At 55.9% G+C, this 22,354-nt stretch overlaps 2 protein-coding genes across 2 annotated transcripts in view; both read left to right on the top strand.

The window, feature by feature from the left end:
- Positions 1-97: 97 nt before the first annotated feature.
- On the top strand, positions 98-894 carry LOC135287723 (olfactory receptor 14C36-like). Its single transcript, XM_064400934.1, has one exon. It carries the CDS (start codon positions 98-100, stop codon positions 860-862), a length of 765 nt encoding a protein of 254 aa, XP_064257004.1. The 3' UTR covers positions 863-894.
- A 6,640-nt stretch (positions 895-7,534) lies between these two features.
- Positions 7,535-22,354, top strand: part of LOC135287546 (zinc finger protein 501-like) — a 126,532-nt gene continuing 111,712 nt past the window's right edge. Inside the window, exons 1-3 of the mRNA XM_064400839.1 lie at positions 7,535-7,689; positions 9,397-9,475; positions 9,655-10,266. Of these exons, the coding sequence (XP_064256909.1) occupies positions 7,636-7,689; positions 9,397-9,475; positions 9,655-10,266 (745 nt within the window). The 5' untranslated portion in view covers positions 7,535-7,635. The remainder of the gene's footprint in view (positions 7,690-9,396; positions 9,476-9,654; positions 10,267-22,354) is intronic.

The following is a 22,354-nucleotide window of genomic DNA, read 5'->3' on the forward strand; positions in this document are numbered from 1 at the left end:
GCACTTCTGCCTCTTGCTGGGCATCTCCCTGGCTGCCCTCCTGGGCAACGGCCTCATCATCAGCGCCGTAGCCTGCGGCCACCACCTGCACACGCCCATGTTCTTCTTCCTGATCAACCTGGCCCTCAGCGACCTGGGCTCCATCTGCACCACTGTCCCCAAAGCCACGCACAATTCCCTCTGGGACACCAGGAACATCTCCTACAAAGGATGTACTGCTCAGCTCTTTTTCTTTATGTTCTTCATTTCAGCAGAGTATTTCCTCCTGACCATCATGTGCTACGACTGCTACGTGTCCATCTGCAAACCCCTGCACTACGGGACCCTCCTGGGCAGCAGAGCTTGTGCCCACATGGCAGCAGCTGCCTGGGCCAGTGCCTTTCTCTATTCACTGCTGCACATGGCCAATACATTTTCCCTGCCCCTGTGCCATGGCAATGCCCTGGGCCAGTTTTTCTGTGAAATCACTCAGATCCTCAAGCTCTCCTGCTCCAAATACTACCTCAGGGAAATGGGGCTTCTTGCTGCTAGTGCCTGTTTAGGACTTGGCTGTTTTGTGTTCATTGTTTTCTCCTATGTGCAGATCTTCAGGACTGTGCTGAGGATCCCCTCTGAGCATGGACGGCACAAAGCCTTTTCCACCTGCCTCCCTCATCTGGTTGTGGTCTCTCTGTTTCTCAGCACTGGCACATTTGCTCACCTGAAGCCCCCCTCCATCTCCTCCCCATCTCTGGATCTGGCCCTGTCAGTTCTGTACTCAGTGGTGCCTCCAGCCCTGAACCCTCTCATCTACAGCCTGAGGAACCAGGAGCTCCAGGTTGCAGTAAGGAGAGTGATGACTGGATGGTTTCGGAAACATTAAACTGCTGGCCAATTTCTGCCATTCTTTTTAAATAAAAGTCATCTTTAATAGTTCATTTGGGTTTGGTTCTGGGTTTCTTCTTTATTTTCCTCTATGTTTTGTTTTTTTAATGTTGTCCACAAAGAAACGTCAATGTTTGTGTCATATCTCATTTTGTTTCTCTCCATCTTCCCTGTGGCCAGATTGTGTCAATGGCGGGGGGGGGGGGGGGGGGGGAGGGGGGTGCAGGTTGCTCCTGGTGGCTTTAAAGTAACTAAAGGATCTCCCAGCAACGTTTTCTCTAGAGATTCCCTTTCGTTGCCTTCTCTGGAGCTGCAGCAGCAATGTCTGTGTGCCCCTGGCGGGGAAGAATCATCCTAAAAATGCTGCAGGAATTGTCTGCAGGCTCCTGCAGTGCCTGGTGCTGCTCCCTTGCCAGAGGCACCACAGGCCAGGGGGGCACATCTGGGCTGCTGTGTCTGCCTGTGGGGCTCCCTGTTCTGGGCAATGAGGAGGAGCTGCAGAGGCTCTGCAGGACTGACAGGATGGGCTTTGGGCCTGGCAGGAGAAGCTGAGGCACCTGGGCTGCTGGAGCTTCTGAAGAGGAGGCCCAGGGCTCATCGTGCAACTGCTGCAAGGGTGGTTTCAGAGAATCCCAGAATCAGCAAGGTTGGAAAAGACCTTGGAGATCATCAAGTCCAACCTGTGCCCTGACACCGCCTTGTCTCCCTGAGCCTCCCCTTCTCCATGATAAACAAGCCCAGCTCCCTCAGCCTCTCCTCACAGGACTTGTGCTCCAGACCCCTGACCAGCCTTCTTGCCCTTCTCTGGACATGTTCCAGCCTCTCCATGTCCTTCCTAAATTGGGGGTCCAGAACTGACACAGCACTCGAGGTGTGGCGTCACCAGTGCTGAGCACAGGGGAAGAATCACTGCCCTGCTCCTGCTGGCCACACCATTCCTGATCCAGGCCAGGAGCCACTGGCCTTCTTGGCCACCTGGGCACACTGCTGCCTCATGTCCAGCCTGCTGTCCATCAGTCCCTGCAGGTCCCTTTCTGCCTGGCTGCTGTCCAGCCACTCTGTCCCCAGCCTGTAGTGCTGCAGGGGTTGTTGTGGCCAAAGTGCAGGACCTGGCACTTGGTCTTGTTCAACCTCACCTTGTTGGATTTGGGCCCTGGATCCAGCCTGTCCAGGGCCCTGTGCAGAGCCCTCCTACCCTCCAACAGATACACACTCACACCCAGCTTGGTGTCACCACAGTTCCTTGAGGCCGTAGTGTGTCCCAACAGTCTCCATGAGGCCTCCCAGTCTCACAATGTCCCTTTGGTTCCATGGAACCCCTTGGTGTCACAAAGTCCCTTGTATCCTTGGGCCCTGCAGTGTCACAATGGCGCCGTGGTCCTCCAAGTCCCTGCAATGTCACAGTGGATCTTTGGTTCCATGGGGTCTGGCAGTGCAGCAATGTTCTCCTTGGCTCCCACTCTCTTTTATACCTCCTACTCTCAGACTATAGAAGGACACCTGGTAGATGAAGGGGAGTGGGAGTAGATATCTATTCGAGGAGGTAATAATAAAAATTCCTCCTAACCCCCACTCCCCAGCCAGGTGCCACTTCAGAACAGGTATGAGCCCCTGGATCTGGAGAGTCAGCCAGATGATTTAGAAGAAAATGATCTGTCCATTGAGCCTCCCAATTATGATTCATGTCTGAGAAGGAATACCACCTCTAACATCAGAAGGAAAGAAGGATAATCGTGGTGAGTGACTCCCTTCTGAGAGGAACAGTGAGCCCCATATGTGGACTGAACCCATCCCACAGAGAGGTCTGCTGCCTCCCTGGGGCCCGGGTACGGGATATCACTGAGAGACTGCCTGGGCTGATTCAGCCCTCTCATTATTACCCACTGCTGATTCTCCAGGCTGGCAGTGATGAGACTGAAAAGAGGAGTGTCAGGACAATTAAAAGGGACTTTAGGGCACTGGGACAAGTGGTTGATAGGACAGGGGCACAGGTAGCCTTTTCCTCAGTCCCTCTGGTGGCTAAGAAGAACAGTGAAAGGAATAGGAGAGCTCAAATTATTAACCAGTAGCTCAAGGGTTGGTGTTACCCACAGAATTTTGGATTCTTTAATCACGGGGCAACTTTTATGGCAGCTGGTCTGCTTGAACCAGACAGGCTCCATCCTTCTGTTAAGGGCAGAAGAATTTTAGCTAGTGAACTGGCAGAACTTGTTGAGAGAGCTTTAAACTAGGATTGAAGGGGGAAGGGGATGCAGCTGGGCTGTCTGGAAGCAGGCCCAATGGTGGTAAGCCTGAGTTAGGGTGAAATCAGCAGCCCAGCTGAGGTGCATGGATACCAGTGCACACAGCATGGGTAACAAACAAGAAGAACTGGAGGCCATGGTCCAGCAGCAGAGCATTGATGTAATTGCCATTACAGAAACGTGGTGGGATGACTCACATGGCTGGAGCGCTGCACTGGATGGCTACAAGCTCTTCTGGAGAGATACAAAAGGGAGAAGAGGTGGAGGGGTGGCCCTTTATATTAGGGAGGCTTTGGACACCACAGGTAATGAAACTAATGAGGATGGAGTTGAATGTCTGTGGGTGAGAATTAGGGAAAGGCCAACAAGGCTGACATCCTACTGGGAGTCTGTTATCGTCCACCCAGCCAGGAAGAAGAGGTGGACAACTCATTCTATAAGCAGCTAGAGAATGTTTCTGGATCATCAGCCTTTGTTCTTGTACGTGACTTCAACTTGCTAGACATTTGCTGGGAACTTAATAAAACTGAAAAGAGGCAGTCCAGGAAATTTTTAGAGTTTGTGGAGGACAACCTTTTGTCACAGCTGATGGGAAAGCCAGCCAGGGGAGGTACTGCATTAGATCTTGTTGTTTGCAAATAGAGATGGGCAGGTGGGAGATGTGGTGGTTGGAGGCCACTTGGGGCAGAGTGATCATGAGATTATAAAATTCTTGATATTTCGTGAAGTCAAGAGGAACATTAATAAGACTTTTATACTAGACTTTCAGAGGGCAGACTTTGACCTATTTAGGAGGCTTATTCAAAGAGTTCCTTGGGAAGCAGCCCTTAAATGCAAGGGGGTTCAGAAAAAGTGGACATGCTTCAAAATGAGGATTCAGAGATCTTGAGGGCACAGGAACAGACTGTCCCTGTGTGCTGAAAGATGAGGTGACAAGGCAATCACCCAGCCTAGAGGGGGACGGAGGTTTTGGAGGAACTTAAGAATAAAAAGAGGATGCATCTTCTTTGGAAGGAGGGTCAGGTCTCTCAGGAAATATTTAAGAAGGCTTCTAGAACATAGAGGAAACAAATCAGGGAGGCAAAAGCTCATTTTGAATTTAAAATGGCGACTTCTGTAAAGGATAATAAAAAATGTTTTTACAAGTATATTAATGGTAAAAGGAAGGGTAAGACCAACCTCTGTTCTATACTGGATGAGGGAGAGAACTTTAGTAACTGCAGATGAGGAGAGGGCAGAAGTGCTTAACGCCTTCTTTGCCTCAGTCTTTGGTGGGAAGACGGCTTGTCCCCAGGACAGCTGTCCTCCTGTGTTGGTAGATGGTGCCAGGGAACAGAATGGTCCCCCCATTATCCAAGAGAAGGCAGTCAGAGAACTGCTGAGATGCTTGGATGTTCATAATCCATGGAACCAGATGGGATCCACCCCTGGGTGATGAGGGAGCTGACAGATGAGCTTGCCAAGCCGCTCTCCATCATTTACCAGCAGTCCTGGCTCACTGGGGAGGTTCCAGATGACTGGAAGCTGCCCAAGGTGACATCCATTCACAACAAGGGTGGGAAGGAGTATCCTGGTAATTACAGGCCAGTCAGCCTGACCTCAGTACCTGGTGAGGTGATGGAGCAGTTTATACTGAGTGTCATCACCCAGCACTTACAGCATGGCCAGGGTATCAGACCCAGCCAGCAGGAGTTTAGGAGGGGTAGGTCAAGTTTGACCAACCTGGTCTCCTTTTATGACCAGGTGACCCTCCTGGTGGATACAGGAAAGGCTGTGGATGTGGCTATTTGATCTCCAGCAAGGCCTTTGGCACTGTCTCCCACAGCCCAGTCCTGGAAAAGCTGCAGCCCAGGGCTGGGACAGGAGCACTCTGTGCTGGGTTCAGAACTGGCTGCATGGCCGGCCCAGAGAGTGCTGGTGAGCGCTGCTGCATCCAGCTGGCAGCCAGGCACCAGTGCTGTCCCTCAGGGCTCTGTGCTGGGGCCAGCTCTGTTCAATATTTTTACTGATGCCATGGATGAGGGGACTGAGTCTTTCATTAATAAATCTGCAGACAACACTGAGCTGGGAGTGTGTGTCCATCTGTTGGAAGGTAGGAGGGCTGTGCAGGGAGACCCAGAATGGTTGGATGGATGGGCAGAGTCCAATAAGATGGAGTTTAATAAGTCCAAGTGCTGAGTCCTGCATTTTGGCCACAATAACCCCCTGCAATGCCAGAGGCTGGGGATGGTGTGGTTGGACAGTGGCCAGGCAGAAAGGGACCTGGGGGTACTGCTCGACAGCTGGCTGAACATGAGCCAGCAGTGTGCCCTGGTGGCCAAGAAGGCCAATGGCTCCTGGCCTGGATCAGGAATGGTGTGGCCAGCAGGAGCAGGGAGGTCATTCTTCCCCTGCACTTGGCACTGGTGTACTTGGCATTCTTCCCCTATTCTGGCACTGTACCTCGAGTGCTGTGTCCAGTTCTGGGCTTCCCAATTTAGGAAGGACATGTAGGGGCTGGGGCGTGTCCAGAGAAGGGCAACAAGGCTGGTGAGGGGCTTGGAACACAAATCCTGTGAGGAACGACTGAGGGACCCGGGGAAGAGAATACTCAGAGGTGACCTTATCAATCTCTACAACTTCCTGAAAGGTGGTTGTAGTCAGGTGGGGTTGGTCTCTTTCTCCAGGCAGCAACTGACAGAACCAGAGGACACAGTCTTAAGTTGTGCCAAGGAGCAGCTGAGCTTATCCAATATAGGTTGTATATTAAGAAAAAGTTTTTTATATAAAGGGTAATAAAGTATAGGGTTGGTTTAGAAATGTGATAGAGTCACCATCCCTGGATGTGTTTAAAAAAGGACAGGATGTGTTTAAAAAAAGACAGGACGGGGCACTTGGTGCCATGGTCTAGTTGAGGTGTTAGGGCTGTGTTGGACTCGATGATCCTGAAGGTCTCTTCCAACACAGCAATTCTGTGATTCTGTGACTTGATGATCCCAATGGGTCCCTCCCAGCTCAGCCCCTTCTGCAATTCTCACCCGTTTGGCTCAGCCTTTGTGTCCCCTCGAGGCGCTGGCAGAGCTGTTGGGGACAGGGGAGGAGCGGTGACAGCCCCAGCGTTCCCCTGTCTGTGACACCCCAGCAGTGACAGCCCCAGCATTCCCCTGTCTGTGACACCCCAGCGGTGACAGCCCCAGCATTCCCCTGTGTGTGACACCCCAGCAGTGACAGCCCCAGAGTTCCCTCCCTGCAGATGCTCCAAGGGAAGCGTCCAGAGCCGCGTCCAGTCCATGGAACTGAGCAGCCACTGCCCAGCCCGGCCTGGGCTGATGTGGATTCCTCTGCACACAGCTCGGGGAGGGTCCCCCTGGCCACCTGCACAGTGCCACAGACAAGTGTGAGACACAGTTACAGAAAACCAACAAAAAACCAAACAAAACTATATGAAAACAAAAAACCTATCACCTAAACAACAACAAAAACAAAAACAAAAACAAAAACAAAAACAAAAACAAAAACAAAAAAAACCCCAACGCAAACCAAAAAAACCTAAAAGCCAACAAAAAGAAACAAAGCAAACCAAAACAAAGAATAAAACCAAACCAAAGGAAAAAAAAACCAAACAAGAAAATGAGAACTTCCCCCCTGCAGAGCTGTTCCATCCTTCAGCTGTCACACCTGCACTAACACACAAGACCTGGATTTGCAATAAATGAGTATTCATTGAGCACATTTGCAGGAAAAATAGGTTTAGGACAGGCTCTCAGCAGAACTGTTCTCATCTGAGCCAAAAAGGCCCCTTTGGCAGCTGCAGGACCATTGGCAATGCAGAGCCTCAGCCAACAGGGCAGAAAAGGGCTCTGAGCTCCCCTCCCCTGACACCAAACCCTGTTCCCAGGCTACTTCACACACAGGATTCTTCTGGAGAACTGCGCAAAGCTGAGAGTGGGCTTTGGCTCTTCCATGGTGCGTGTCCTAAAGCTGCCTGGGAGAAGAAATTTCGGGTCAGCTCGGCTGGCACAATCCCTCCTGGCGCAGGGCACAGCGCCGGGAAGGGCTTTGTGTGCTGAGGCTTTGCTGCAGCCAAGGAAAGCTCCTGGCTCAGGGTCACCTTTGCTGCTCAGCCAGAGCCCCGAGTGCCCCAGCAGCAGCAGGAGCAGCAGAGAATGGCAGGATTGCCATGGGCTGGCACAGGAGGGGAGATTTCCCCCTGGAGAGAGGCTCCTATTGCAGTTTTTGCATTCAGGCAGCTGCAGATGCCTCAGCTTTGGCTGCACAGCAGCTGGAAATGCAAGTCCGGGAGCTCTGTCCATGGCCAGCCCCAGCAGGTGACAGCAAGGACAGGGCCCTGGCACAGTGACATTTGCAGGGAGCACCTTCAGCAAGCGCTGGGGGCTGGGACTGTGTGCAGAAAACGCCCTGGAGGTCTCTGCAGCCAGGCAAAAGGAACAAAGTTTCAGTTGTGGTCTGGCTAGGAAGCACCAAAATTCATTGTTTTCCATTGCCGGGTGTTGTAGGAGCCCCAGAGGAGAGCCCAGGGGGCCAAGGAATGGAGAGCGGGGACTGTGCAGGAGCCAGAGCAGCGAGAGAGGCCGGGCTGAAGGTGCGGGGCGGGCACGGGCTGGGAGGGGGCCCAGCCCGGGGGTCCCGCAGAGCCTCCCTGCTCCAGAGCCGCAGCTGCGACAGCGGGGCAGCTGCCGGGATCGCTGTGCCAGGGACGGGCCGCAGCTGGGGCTTCCGAGGGGGTGGGCTGGAGCAGCTTTTTGTCCCCATGCACCGGGGGCATTGCCGCGGGGTTGGGGTCGCTGGGAAGGCGCAGCGAGACAGGGTGGCAGTGGCTGGTTTGTGGATTTGGTGCTGGGATGTTTTGTTGGCGGCCCCGGGCGGGCTGTGGGAGCCGGGAGCGGCCGGGCGGGCCCGGAGCCGCCCCTCGGGCCGGGAGCCCCGGGCAGAGCTCTGTGCTCGGGGGCCGGGCCGGGCAAAGGCTGAGGGAGAGCGGGGGAAGCGCTGGCACAGAGGCCCCGGGCTCGCCGTGCCCCCTGGCCACGCAGCCGGGCTCGGGGCCGCCTCGCTCAGAGCCAGCCCCGGCTGCGGGGGTCCCCGGGGCTCCCTGGGCAGGGGGCGGCGGGGGCTGCCCGAGCTCCGTGCCCGGCGCTGGGCGCGGCTGCCGAGGCAGCGGAGGATGCAGGGTCCCCCCGTGCTGGGGCTGGCTCTGCCCTGCCCAGGGGCTGCACTGTCAGCCCAGAGCCACCTGGGGATAGCCCGGGACCGGCAGGGCTGGCAGGGAAACCGGCACTGGGGGGAGCAGAAACGGGCAATGCGAGAGCTGGGGGTGCTCCAGAAGCCTGGACATGTTGGCAGCATGGACAGGGGGGAGCCATGGATACCCCAGGACTCTGAAACAGGGACCCGGGACAGTGCTGACCCCTGGGATACCTGTGATGCCAAAGTGGTGAGCCCAGAGAAGGGGAACCTGTGGGATTGCCAGGAGCCCCAGCAGCCCAGAAAGGGGAACAGCAATACAAACCTGACCCGCAGCAACCCAGACAGTGGAGCCTCCAGGAGCCCAAAGTGGAGAGACCAGAGAAGGGAAGCTCACAGTTGGGGGTTTTTTGCTGCATCCTCATAATTTGTGTATTTTGGGGGACTGAATCTCGGTGTTTTGGGGGTTTACACGGGCACCAGATTCCCAGTGACTTCTAGAGTGTGGAGGCGCAGGTGTCCAACATTGGAACTGCAATAGCTCAGGGCAAAGGTGACCAGGGTCAGAGAGAGATACCCCTCTGAGGACAATGGTCTCACCATCAGCATTTGTAGGCTCATGTGAATGCAGCAGGCTTCATTGGTATCACCCAGTCCGCCTGCCCTTTTTTCCTTATATGTACTCCCCCTAGAATATTCTCCCCTCTCTTGTCCCCCATTGGTCCCGGTTTACTGCAATGCTCCGCCCCTGTTACCTCATTGGTTCCCCAGTTGGCTGCCCCTCCTCTGCACCACCTGTGCTCAGTTCCCATTGGCCCTTGGTCCTCAGACCCGCCCCTTTCCCCCCTTACCAAACCCTGTGTCCTCAGCACCATTTTGTCTCTGTGCCTGGACCCTCTGCATTGCAATAAACTGTGTTTGGAGCTGTGCACACAGACCCGTCTCTGGCCTTGTCCATCAGCAGGTTAAGCAAGTGTGCTCCGGGCTCTGGGAGTGCAGCTTGCTCACAGGGGCTCGTTGTGGATGTGCCACAACACCAGAGATGGACTTGGGCAGGAGGAACCCCCTACTCCAATGTAGTCATACAGTGTATTTTTCCCCAAACCAGGATTTCTCATTCCCAAACTTTGGCTGGATGGAGGAGGAGGCTGTAAGGAAGAGGAAGATGGCCCGGGACATGCGGGCAGGTGAGGAGGAAGTCAGTGCCATTTTTTCCCTCTCTCCTGCTCCATCTCCCAGCCCAGCAATGCCCCCGGCTGCAGGACAATCCCACTGCTGTCCTGCTGGGGATGCACTGGGGGATCTTCTTCCCTTTCCCTGCGGCACAGGGGCAAATCCCATCCTCACCTTGTCCTTCCTCCCCCAGACAAGGAGGTGAGGATGGAGACCAGGGAGGACAAATCCCCACAGAAGAACCTCGAGGAGGAGGCAGATTTGAGCGGCTCCATGGGGCAGAAATCCAACAGGGAGGAAAAGCTCCAGAGATGGCACAGGAAGAGGGGCACCAAACCCAGCCCAGTGTGCTCTAAGGTGAAAGGCTGCACCCTGAGCCAGGAAGGTGGACAGAGCTTCAGCCAGGGATTGGAGCTGGTGACCCATGAGCAGCTTCATGACGGTGAGAAGCCCTACAAGTGTTTGGAGTGTGGGAAGAGCTTCAGGCGGAGCAACACCCTGATCAGCCACCAGATGATCCACACTGGGGAATGGGCCTGTGAGTGTGGGGAATGTGGGAAGGGCTTCAGCTGCTGCTCCCACCTTATCATCCACCAACGCATCCACACTGGGGAGAGGCCCTATGAGTGTCCTGTGTGCCAGAAGAGGTTCCAAACCAGCTCCAATCTCCTCCTGCATGAGAGAATTCACACACAGGAGAGGCCCTTCCGTTGCCCCGACTGCGGGAAGGGCTTCAAGCGCAACTCCCACCTCATCACCCACCAGCGAATCCACACTGGGGAGAGGCCCTACGAGTGTTCCCAGTGTGGGAAGAGCTTCACCCAGAGCTGTAACTTGAACAGACACCACCAGAGGCACAGTTAAGGGAAGCCCTATAAATGCCCCAACTGCAGAAGGAGTTTCGTGCACTGCCCTAACTTTGTCCCTCCACTGGAGAACCCACATTGGGAAGCGCCCTGGTGATCCATGGTCCCTGTGATCCATGCTGGGAAGACACTTGTAGCTTTTCCTGGTTCTGTCAATGATATGATGTGAGATTGAAGAACATGATGGTGTGGCCATGGCCATGATGTTACATTCAGTCCCACCTTAGGTTATTGCCAGGGGCAGGCAAGGGACTCTCTCTCTCGCAAAGAGGAGGGTGTCGTTTCCAGGCAGGAGGAAATATGTGGCCAGGAAGAGACGGTTGTTGATGTTGTAGTTTTCCCTGTAAATAGTTTTTGTTTTCCCTTCTGTTACCAGTATTGTTTCTCTTCCTGTTTGTTGTTTATCTCGTTGCTGTTCCCATTAAATTGTTCTTATCCCAGCCCAGGATCTTTGCCTTTTGTTCTTTCCATGGGAGGTGGAAGGGCAGCGAGTGGCAGCGTGGTTTTAGTGGGAGCAGGAAATTGGGGAATCCCGTTCCTAAACCCTGGTCCATGGAAACCGAGCATCCCAGCTGGTCCCAGCCCTGGTGGCCATGGCAACAGCCTTGGGAGCGGGTCCCTGGCTAGGGCTGTGGGAACCTCTTCCCTCTGGTGCCCAGGGACAGGACTGGAGGGAACAGCTGCAGCTGAATCGGGGCAGGCTCAGGTTGGATCTCAGGAAAAGGTTTTTCCCCAGAGGCTGCTGGGGCACTGCCCAGGCTCCCCAGGGAAGGCTCCCAGCTCCAGGGCTCTCTGAGCTCCAGCAGCGTTTGGACAGCGCTGCCAGGCCCAGGCTGGCATTGTTGGGGTGTCCTGTGCAGGGCCAGCACTTGGACTCCAGGATCCTGATGGGTCCCTCCCAGCTCAGCCAATTCTGTGGATCTGGGATCCCATGACCCCGGGGATGGGGCTGCCAATGGTTGCCATGGCAACGGGCTCTGGCTGCAGGCCTGAGCTGGTGTCCATGGCAACCACTCCTGGCATGGGGTCTGCATGGAGCTGCCGAGGGACTGAGCATGGCAACAGGGGGCTGGGGATGGTTGCCATGGAAACTGACCATAGCAACAGGGGGCTGGAGATGGTTGCCATGGAAACTGACCATAGCAACAGCGGTCTGGGGATGGTTGCCTGCTAAGGATCAGATTTGTCACAGGCCCTCAGAGGGGTTCCATGGGGACATTCCAAGAGTCTCCAGGCTGTTTAAGAGCTAGAATGTCACAGGGAGAGACAGGGGCTCCATGGACACCTCCCAGGGGTTTCTGGGGATGGTAAAGAGCCCTGTGGTCAGAGGCAGACACAGCCATTCCATGGTGACATCCCAGGAGTCCCCAGGCTGCCACAGAGCCGGGATGTCCCAGACACTCACAGGGGTTCCTGTCATGAGCACAGTGGGAGCTTCAGGCAAAAGCTTCATTTCTTTATTACAGAAACTCTTGTTGAGACATGAGGTGGAGAAATTACTTCCAACACTACACCATGGAACCTCAAACCCCTGCAGGACCCCTAGACTTGTAAAATTCCTTTTAAGAGAGGAGACTGGGAGAGGCTGGATCCAATCCCAGCCCAGACTTTGTCAAAGGTTTATGTATAAAAGATTGGAGAGGTGGAATTGAACCTTAATGCAATTTGTCCCACACGATTAATGATGGAGTACCAGAGAAATTTATATAAATACAGCCCTGATGGATTGTGATCATGATTAGTCAGAAGGATCTTAACCACAGTACTGGAATTATAACAATTATTAGAATATTCTGTTCTAGGAAGCAATTTTGAAGTCAACAGTGCCTTGCTGGAGTTGTTGGAGCCCATTGCAGGCAGAGCTTCCTGCTCCAGCAGGAACTGCCTTTCCTGTGCCATCAACAGGGCAGGTCCCACTGCAGGAAAAGCCCCAGGCCAGCCCCAGCACAGGAAGGGCTCGGGCACAAGGGCAGAGTGCCGTGCTGGGAGCTGTGCCAGGCAGAGCCTGAGGCACCAAAGGCACCTTGGCAGCAGCAGCTGCTTGCAGGGCTCGGCCAGAAGCCTCCCTTGGCAGCTCGGCCTGGTGGCCAGCACTGCAGAGCTGCTGCCTCAGGGCTCATTTCTGCCTGGGCTCTGAAAAGCCACTTCTGCTCCAGGAGCCTGCCTGGGAAGCCATTGGCCCCAGCACCTTGGGGACAAGATATGAATGACAAAACTCTTCATGCCAGCAGAGACAAGGCAGGGGCAGAGGAAAGGAGAGAGCCAGGCGCAGGGGACAGGGCTGCCATGGTGATGGCTGTGAGGTCACTGCCCCTGCAGCAGCCTGGCTGCCCTCAGCAGACATTCTGGCCAGAAGCGTAGTGAGGGCACCCAGCACATCAGAGAACTCACACAACAGGAATTCCGTCCTCGGGGATGAGAGGGTTTCACTGGGTCAGGCTGCACAAAGGTCCTGCTCTTGGAGAAGTCCTGGGGTTGGCAATCCACTTTTCTGGGAAAACAGTTGCAGTTTTGTGCTGCTCTCATAATTGTAAAATATTTCCTCGTTTTAACAAATGTAAATCCGCCCTCATTCAGTTTAAAGATATTGACCCTTTTTCTCTCACTGCAAGATTTGGGAGAAAATAATTTCGCCCACTGTTCTTCTATTTTCACAGACCTTGGAGAGGACCCAAAAATCTCCCAAGATGGGGTTTGGAGGCCTCATAACATAACCAGCGGGAGGAGGCTGCAGGCTCTGGGCTCAGGGGTGTGGAGACTGAGGACAGAACAGGAGTAGACTGGGAGGGAGTAAAGGGTGGTTTCATAGAGGCTGGAGCTTCTCTTCGTAGTGGGAATGAGCCTGAAGAAGAAATAATTGTGCTAAGGGCAGCTGGGGAGGCCCAGACTGGACAGCAGGAGAAAGGAGTTTCCCTGCCAGGGCAGGGCTGTGGTGCAACACATCCCCCAGAAGGCGCCTGGAGCAGCCCAAGGCTTTGTGTGGGCAGGCAGAGGCAGGCAGGAGGCAGAGCTGTCAGCAAAGGAAGGGGCCAGCCAGGTGGGGCAGCCAGGGGATGACAACAGCCTGCAGGGACAGAAGCGCAGGTTTGCTCAGCATCAGAGACATCTTTCCCTTGCTTGTCCCCACCTGTCATCACTGCCTCCAGTGTTCTTCTCTGGCTGCAACCTGGGGACACTTTCTCAGTCCTGTCCCTCAGAAGGATCGGTTTAAAGTATGAGAAACTTCTGTGTTTCACTCTCTTTTTGAGTCCCTGAGAAGTTCTCTGAGCACACTCTGAGACACTGAGTCTGATGCAAAGAGCACCAAAGCCCCAGAGGGTCATTAAAGTCCTTGTGCTGTGTCTGTGTTGCTGAGCTGGGCTGGGCTCCTGGCCCAGAGGCAGCTCCTGGCAAGGGCAGCGCTGCAGAGAGACAGCTCTGGCCAGGAGCAGCTCCTGTGCACAGCCCAGCAGGGCTGGGGCACTGCCAGGGCAGCTCAGGGACACGAGCAGGGCTCAGCCAGAGCTGACAGGGGCTCAGCACTGGCAGGGGCTGGGGGATGTCCCAGAGGGGGCTGTGTCACAGCGGCATCTCTGTGGCTGTGTCCTAGAGGCACAGAGCAACTGTGATGTCAGCAAGGGGCTGTGTGACAGCACAGAGTGGGCTGTGTGAGGTCACAGGTTGGGTTATGACATCACAGAGTTTGTTGTGAGAGGTCACTGAGTAGCTACAGCATCATAGAGGGGATTCTGTGACATCACACAGCAGGCTGTTACTTCATGATATGGCTGTGTGACATCATAGATCAAGCTGTGAGGTCAAAGTTTGTGCTGTGACATTAGAGAGTGGCAGTATCACATCATAGAGAGGTTTTTGTGACATCACTGAGGGGGTTGTGACATCACAGAGCTGGCTGTGATGCCATAGAATAGGGTGTGAGGCCATGGAGCAAACTCTGCCAACATGGAAAGTGGCTTTGTGACATCAGAGAGTGGGTTGTGACATTGCCGTGTGACTGTGTAACATCACAGAGCAGGCTGTGACATCACAGAGTAGGTGTGTTTCATCTCAGAGTTGCCTTCGACATCGAGGAGTAGGCTCTGTGACATAAATGGCTGGACATCATAGAACGGATTGTGCCATCACAGGGTATCTCTCTGACATCACAGAGGGGCTGTAACATCACAGGTCAGTTTGTGACATCATTGAATGGCTGTATGACATCCCAGGGTAGGTTGTGTGATATCACAGAAGAATGTGTGGCATCATCATGTGGGCTGTGACATCAGCCCCAGGGGGCTGTGTGACATCACAGATCAGCTGTGTGACATCACAGGAGCTGTAAGACATCACAGGGGGCTGTGTGACATCACAGATCAGCTGTGTGACATCACAGGAGCTGTGTGAGGTCACTGGGGAGGTCACTCTGCCCCAGCCCCCCTCACAGTTCCCCCAGAGCAGTCCAACCATGCTCGTGCACAGTGGGGTCTCCTGACCGGGTCCCCCCACCCCCGGTTCCGCAGCCTCCCCCAGAGGACGTTCCACGAGATCGACCCCAGAGCCTGACACGGGGACAGGGGGTCGGGGCCCTGGTGGGAGGACAGGGGACAGGGACCCCCTGGCAGCGTCCTCGTGTCCCCCAGAGCCAGAGCCTGGGCCAGGGCTCTTTCACCCTCTTATGCACGAGCGCTTGAGAGCGCGCAAAAAATCCCCAGCAAGGGATCAGCAAAAACCAGATTTAATATTAAGGAACAGCAGCTCAAAGTTCCTTGGCAAGAGTCACTCTGTTCTGAATGGGCAATTCAGGCACACAAAGGAAACAAAGAAACAACAAAGCCAAAACCAATCCAGGCAATCAAACCAGAAATGAAACAAGAACTCTCCCTATGTGTGTGAGTATGCCAAAAGGGCAGTGAAGGCAAGGATAAAAGGAATATGGCCTAAAAGCTTAACAGAGCTCAAACCTAACAGGACGTAACCTTGACTTCTACCTCAAACTTCACAATTTAGCAAAAGAAAAAAGCTTAACAGTATTTCACCTAACTTGCAATTTAATAGAGAAATAACACTTAACAGTATTTAACTCAGCTTATAACTTATATTAAACATAACAACATAGCAAAGGAGCAACTCTTAGCAGCATTTAACTTCACTTAGACCTTGTGATAAGTCACCTCACTTACAGGCCTGGCTGACTCAACTATCCAAGGCACTCCAACCCCTCCGAGAGCAGCATTTCTGCCACATTTCCCCAGCACAGGCACTCCTGTGTGCACACAGTCACAAAGAGTCAGTGCAAGGCACCTGTGAAAAATTCCCCTGAGGGCAGGAAATGCTCCCTGTGGATGCTTTGGCATCTCCCCAGCGGGTGAAGCGTTGAGCCTGGAGGAGTGGGGGGATCGGCCCAGGCTCTGTCCTTGTTCAGGATCCCCGAGTGCAGCAAACAGGAGAGTTCCCGGCTGGGAGAGGCCCCACTCAGGGGGAGTTGCTGGCCCAGGACAGCTCCAAGGGGTTCCTTTTGGAGCGCTGTTTGTAGGGCCCAAGAGAGGGGCTGCAGTCACAGCAATGGTTCATCCTGGCCGCACTTGGCATTAACAGCTTTCTTTGGCAGTGTGAGAACAGGCATGTTGTGCCCCTGAGGGAACAAAACCAGTTCCCAGGGCTGCTCCTGAAGAAACCAGGAGCTGGTTGGGCAGCACCAGTGCCTGGGGCAGTGTTTGTGCTGAGCTGCAGAGGAGCTGAGCCCAGGGGCTGTTGACCAAGGCCAAGGCCCAAGGGGCATTTCTCAGCTGGCACGGCTGCCAGAGGGCGGCAGCAGCGCCCGGGCCAGGCGGGGCTCCACGGTGCCGGGCCCGGATGGCGCTGCCGGGGCAGCGGGCGGGGCTGGGGCCGAGCTGCGGCGGGCCGGGGAGGGAGCCCGGCCTCGGGCCTCACCCATGAACCTGATGGCCGCCTCTCGCAGGGGCTCCTGGGGGCTCTCCAGGTAGCGCAGGGCCCGGCGCAGCTGCTCGGCCGCTCGGCTCGTGTCCTCTGCCAGCTGCAGAGAGCGGCAGCAGGGAAGGCTCGGCGCGGGCTCAGCCCCTGTGGCGGGCGCTCCCTGCGCCCAGCCCCGGCCTCCCCTGCCCGCACAGCCCTGAGGCGCGGCCAGCAGCCGCTGGCGCCGGGCTCCGCAGGGGGCAGAGGGCCGGCTGCTGCCCGGGGAGCCGCGGGGCCGCCCCGCAGCCCCGCCGCGCCGGGGCTCCATGGGCACCCGGCTTGGGCCCACAGCAGCCTGGAGAAGAGCCCGCGCGGCCTCTGGCAAGGGAGCGGCGTGTGGGGTGGAGGCTGGCACCCCTGCGTACAGCACTTTACATGGACTGACTCCAGACTTCAGACCTTACAGAACATGGTTTCACAGTTACATTCACACAATAACAGATCTCTAGAGCTTTGGGCAATCACACAGCAGGTTCTTGTTTCCATGTGGCAGGATGGTAGAAGTGCTGCCACCTCCTTCGAAGCATCTCCTTCAGAAACCACTTGGAGCAGGGTCACAAGAACAGCCATTCATAGTCCATGCACACATGCACGCCTCACATAGCTCAGCAGAGGAAAGACAGGAGGGGTCTTTGATGTATTCCAGTGAAGGTTTATTGCATCCACCATGCCAAAAGTATCAGGGACAAAGACCTGGCCATGGGGTCTGCACAAGGTTAAGTAGGGGCCAGTGGGACACGGGGGCAGCACCAAGGGCAGGGCAAAGGGCACTGGCCTACAGGGAAGATGGGGCTGGCCACCAGGGGTACCACAATCAGTGAGGAAACAGGGAAAGGAAAACCAGGAGTCTTTGGGACACGTAGGGAAAAGAACTGGGGTGGATCTTTGTGTTGCAAGGCTCCATGGGGAAGTTTTCTCTTTCAGCCTAGGTGGAGACTCTGGTATATTCTTGCAAGGCAAGGCCCTTGGGATTGCCCTGAAGGGTTCAAAGGATTCCAATGGTTTTATATAGGAAGGAATTAACAAAAAGCACAGTTTTCACATCCAAGGCAGAGAAATGATTAAGGGAAAATTAATTTCCAGCAAGGAACCTTATCTCAAGAATGTATGATGCAAGCTAACTGCCATGTGAATGAGTGAAAGCCTGGCTCCTTTTCAGCAGGAAATATTTCCCCATGTAAACAAATAGCACTGCTACTGTTAGTGCTGGATCCCCCAGGATGGTGTCATGCACAGCACACAGTACAGCTGGGTCATGAGATGCAGGGAGAAAAGAGCAGCAACCTCTCTGAATGTATCATAAGGATATAAAGCTAGCAGGGAGCATCCAAAGTGGGGAATGAAGATGATGAGGGGACAGGAGGGGAAGCTGTATGAGGAACAGCTGAGGTCAACTGGCTTGTTCAGCTTGGAGAGAAGGAGGAGGAGAGAGATAGAGAGGAGGTCTCAGCATTGTGGAGGATTTTGTGAACAGCTGGCTAGCTGACAAAGGTCACACTGACATAATACCGTTAGTTAATGAAGAAGGAGATATGTATAGGAGCCAGCAGTCAGTGTCTAAATCAGGCTCAGGGCCCAGTATTCGGTGTCTGCACCTTCAGCGAGGGCAGGGGGCCAGCAGGGGCTGTTGTCTGGGTGCTGCCAATAAAGGGCAGGGGGCAGTCGCAGGGCTGGCGGCCAGCCCGGGCCCTGGCGGCTGCCCAGGCCACGGTGCCGTGACCGCGGCCCCCCTGTCACAGAGCTCTGAGCCCACAGAGCTGCTGCCACCATGGCGAGGGCTCCCGCGTCTCCTCCAGCAGGGCTGCACAGTCGCTGCTGCTCCGGCAGCTTTTGGCCCCACAGAAACAGCACCAGAGCCTGCTCAGGAATGTGCTCAAGAACAGCAAGTCTACTTTCAGCACTTCCATTGGCTGCTCTTTTAGGGTGATGCACCACACTCAGAGACACAGAACACCTTCTCCTTCTCCTTTGAGAATTATGTCTGTCCTCTGCACTTTCGCAATGCTCCAGATATTAGCTGCTGGCCTCAGCTAGACATATAAACAATGCTGCATTAAACTTTAAACTCCCCTGGTTTTTTATGCAAGGATGCATGAAAAACACACAGAAAAGTCCAAGAAGACATGCGAGTGGCTCTGTAGAGTCTCTCTCTCCTGTGAAATTCAGTAGCCGTTGGTGCTTTTGTACTGCAGCTAATCCCAGCTATGGAAAAAATCATTCCAGGAAAGAGCAACATCATCTGACAGAGACCAAGTGTTGCAGCAGTGCTCCAGGTGCTGCTGCCAACAGCCCCTGCAGGGAGGAGCACAGCCCCCAGTGCACGTGGGCTTTGGCTCCCTGTGGCACAGAAGCCCCCCGGGGCACAGGTCTCTGGGGCAGGAGAGGGGCAGCAGCACTGCCAGGGCTCGGGGGGTGGCAGCTCTACTTGGGCGGGGACTCTGCCACACCTGCTGATGGCAGCACTGCCCGGGCCCCAGGGCTCAGAGCAGCATTGGTGCCCTGGCCCACACATTCCCTCTGCCTATCACAGCCGCGGGTTTAGGATGGCCAGCAGCCGGGACGTGTCCCAAGGAGGCCGTGCCAGCTTCCCTGGAAGGCCCCGTGCCCTTGCCAGCGCGGCTGCCTCGGCAGCCCTGGGGGCTCCTTCTGCTGCCCTGAGCCTGCAGAGCAGGGCAGCGTTTGCTGATGGGCTGAGCCCTTCCTAAAGATCCTGTTGGGCTGCCTTAGACACTTGGGGCCAGGGATTCCTTCCAACCTGGGCCACTTTGGGTGGGCTGGGGGCGGCCCCAGAGCAGGTGGCAGTGTGTGCAAGGGCCCTTTGTGACACGCTGCAGCACGGTCACTGTGGCATGGAATGTTACTGGGTATCCAAGGGCCTTTGTGACACGTGCAGACATAGGAGCTGGAAGTGATAAGAACACTCCAGAGTTCTCTGAGCACGCGACGGGACAGAGCGGTGCTGTGAGGAGCCCCCACACAGTGCACTTGTTCTTGTCTGACCCAGAGGTTTTCTGAGGCATTGTTCCTGCAGCTGACCTCAAGGCCAGAGCACAGGACCTGGTGACCTGTGGCCTTCCGAGGCTTCTGTTCTGCAGGTGCCCTCGAGGGCAGAGCTTGGGACTTGGTGCCCTGGACCTTTTCCAAGGCCTCTGTCTTGCAACTAGCTCCAGTCACTGACATGGAGCAGAGACCCCCGAGAGTACCCAAGATGGCCTGTTTGGAGGAGGAGAAAGAAGGCTCTGGAGCTGCCACAGCAGAGCAGACTGAAGAGGTGGTGCCATTCCATCCACCACAGGAGGGTGAGTGGCAGAGCGGGGCCACAGTGCTGGAGCCTGCGGCCAGCCTGGCCCCATCCCATGGCATCCCATCCCAACCTATCCCATGGCTTCCCATCCCATGGCATCCCATGGCATCCCATGGCATCCCATCCCATCCCATCCCATTCCATCCCATCCCATCCCATCCCATCCCATCCCATCCCATCCCATCCCATCCCATCCCAGGCATCCATCCCTGGGGGCCATGCCCATTGACAGGACGGAAGAGGGCCCAGGCAGACACCCTGCAGTGGCCGTGCTCCATCCCCCTGGGGCATCCCGGGGCTGTCCCTGCCTGGGGAGCGCAGGGCTGGGCTGTGTTCTCCGGCCTCTCCCGCAGCCCCTCAGCTCTGGCTGCGCTCGCTCTTTGCCAGATGCAGCCGTGGAGCGCACACAAGAGCAGCAATCCAGCCGTGGCCGCTTCCGCAGAACAGCGCAGGTACCTGCAGCCATGCCCACCTGGGCTGAGCCTGCTGTCCCTGCTCAGCCGAGCACCGTGTGTGGAGCACTCCATGGAACATCCCTGGCTTCTTGCCCTTCTCCTACAGCTCGTTTGCAAATTCATCAAGAGGATTCGGCAGGAAGAGACCATCACCAGGGGCGCTGCGTACAGACCATACCCGCCCATCTTCCAAAGCAAGACCAGTGCTGCCCTGCTGTATATGCTTGTAGAGGAAGATTGTTACCATCCAAAGCAAGTAAGCAGCCTGTGGCCAGCGTTTGATCCCCCAAGGAATTGCTTGGTCTCCGAAGCCACGCCTGCTGGTCCTTGTGAGCCTCTGAAGCCATCGCAGTGTGATGGGAAGGGAAGAACATCTCTGGGGAAGCTGGGGACATTGCTCCCTCTGGCAGCTTTCCAAGTCTCCCTGTGCCTTCTCCAGGTGCCCGCCATGGTGAGGTACATCCACCAGTGGCTCCTGGCCAATGATTCCGCTGAGCACAGGCTGGACAAGACCCTGCTGAATCTCACTGAAGCACTGACAAATGATGCAGTCATGACACTCCTGCGTGTGGCCCCGTCCTGTGACAGGTAAGGGCCCAGCTGCCCAGAGGGCTCAGGGCTCCCCAGCCCATCACCCTGCACAGCCTGGCCCAGGTGTCTGAGCAGCAGAGACTTCCAAGGCCCTCTGGCTGCTCCGTTTCCCAGCCCTGGCATGTCAGCCCCCGAGCCTGCTGCCGTGCTCCCTCCCTGCCCCTCAGGGCTCTGTCCCCACAGGGCTGGGCTGCCTGGCTGCTGCTGGCCAGGGGCAGAGGGCAGAGGCAGAACTGGCAGCCAGCTCAGCTCCCAGCGGTGCTGTGTCTGACACCCCCCTGAGACAGAGCTCTAACCCTGCAGAGCTGCCAAGGCCATGTGGAAGACCATCATGTGCTCAAGCAGGACTGCAAAGCCAGTGCAGCTGACACTCCTGGATGTGCTGGGGAACTGGCCAGTGTGCAGCACGTGCACCTCCGATGGGGACAAAACGGGTGTCTTTGCCCTGGCTGTGAGTTTCTGCAAGTGGCCTTTGCGGGCCCCAAGGCTGCCTCTCCAGCAGCTCTCCATCCTCCTTCCCCCACTGCATCTCCCTGCCTCAGGCACTGGCCTGAAACCTGGCCCAGGGGCAGCTTCAGGGCCACCAGGCCCCCTGCTCCCCCTGCGTCTCTCCGGGCCTCTCCCTGCCACGCTCGGGCCCTGCCACACGGACACCTCGGCACTGAGCGCTCTCTCTGGGCCTTTGTCCTTTGCAGGCAACTCTGGTGATGTGGAAGGTCCTCCAGGTGCCCTGTATCCCACGTATAATGAAGGTGTATTTCCCACACCTGTTTGTGCACCTGCTCTTCCAAGTGTTCTTCAGCACAGAAGAGATGCCAAAGAAGGTTGATACCTTCTGGAAGGGATGCCAGGAAGAACACGGCCTTGCCACCAGCCCCAACAGGTGCTCCATCCTAGAGCTCCTGTCCCTGCCACGTGGCCTGAGAAGGAGCCAGTGCTCCCAGTGTGACCTGGGCTTTGCTCTGCACACAGGTTTGCAGTGCGGACCCTGAAGTTGCTGCTCTGCCGAAAGCAGTACAAGGATGTGGTGGTGGCAATGGAACGCAAGGGTGCCTGGGACACGCTGCTCTGTGCTGACACCCACCACTATGCCGTGGGTCTGCTGGCCAGGTGAGACCCCCTTCTCCCCATTGCTCCAGCCACTTGTGCTCTGTGCCCAGGGTGCCCCACACAGTCCCTGTGGCTGTGGGCCAGAGGCCCTCGTCACTAAGGGACGGCCAAGCAGACTGGAAAAGCCTGGGAGAGGAGGGTGCCCCCAAGGAGCTTCCTCCCAAATGGCCCAGGTCCCCTTGCAGGGTGCTGGAGAAAGACCAGACCTGTGTGAGTGAGTCCTGGGAGAGGTTTACTCTCCTGACTCACAGTCATGTAGACTTTTTCTTCTGCCAGGGAGATGTCCTGTGTCTCCATACCCTCCGGTTCCCGGATCTTTCGCTACCTGCTCAGCCTGCTCCACAAAAAGATGCCGTACTGGGATTTCCCTGCCCTGGCGTTCCTTGTGGAGGTGAGCCTGAAGGCCAGCACTGCCTCGCTGAGCTGCCTCCCAGCTCTCTGCCCTCTCGTAGCCGCAGCTGCCTGGGATGGTGCCCATGCCCTGTGCTGCTGCCTGGGCCCAGCCCTGTGCGGTTCCGGGCTCCTGCTGGCTGGGTGCCCTGTCACTGTCCTGTGCCTTTCAGGTCCTCGAGTGCCTGGACTTGAGGGAACGTGATGCTGACAGAGTCCTGC

The sequence above is a fragment of the Passer domesticus genome, chromosome 30 (genome assembly GCF_036417665.1).
Source record: "Passer domesticus isolate bPasDom1 chromosome 30, bPasDom1.hap1, whole genome shotgun sequence".
In the NCBI taxonomy this organism is placed as follows: Eukaryota; Metazoa; Chordata; class Aves; order Passeriformes; family Passeridae; genus Passer; species Passer domesticus.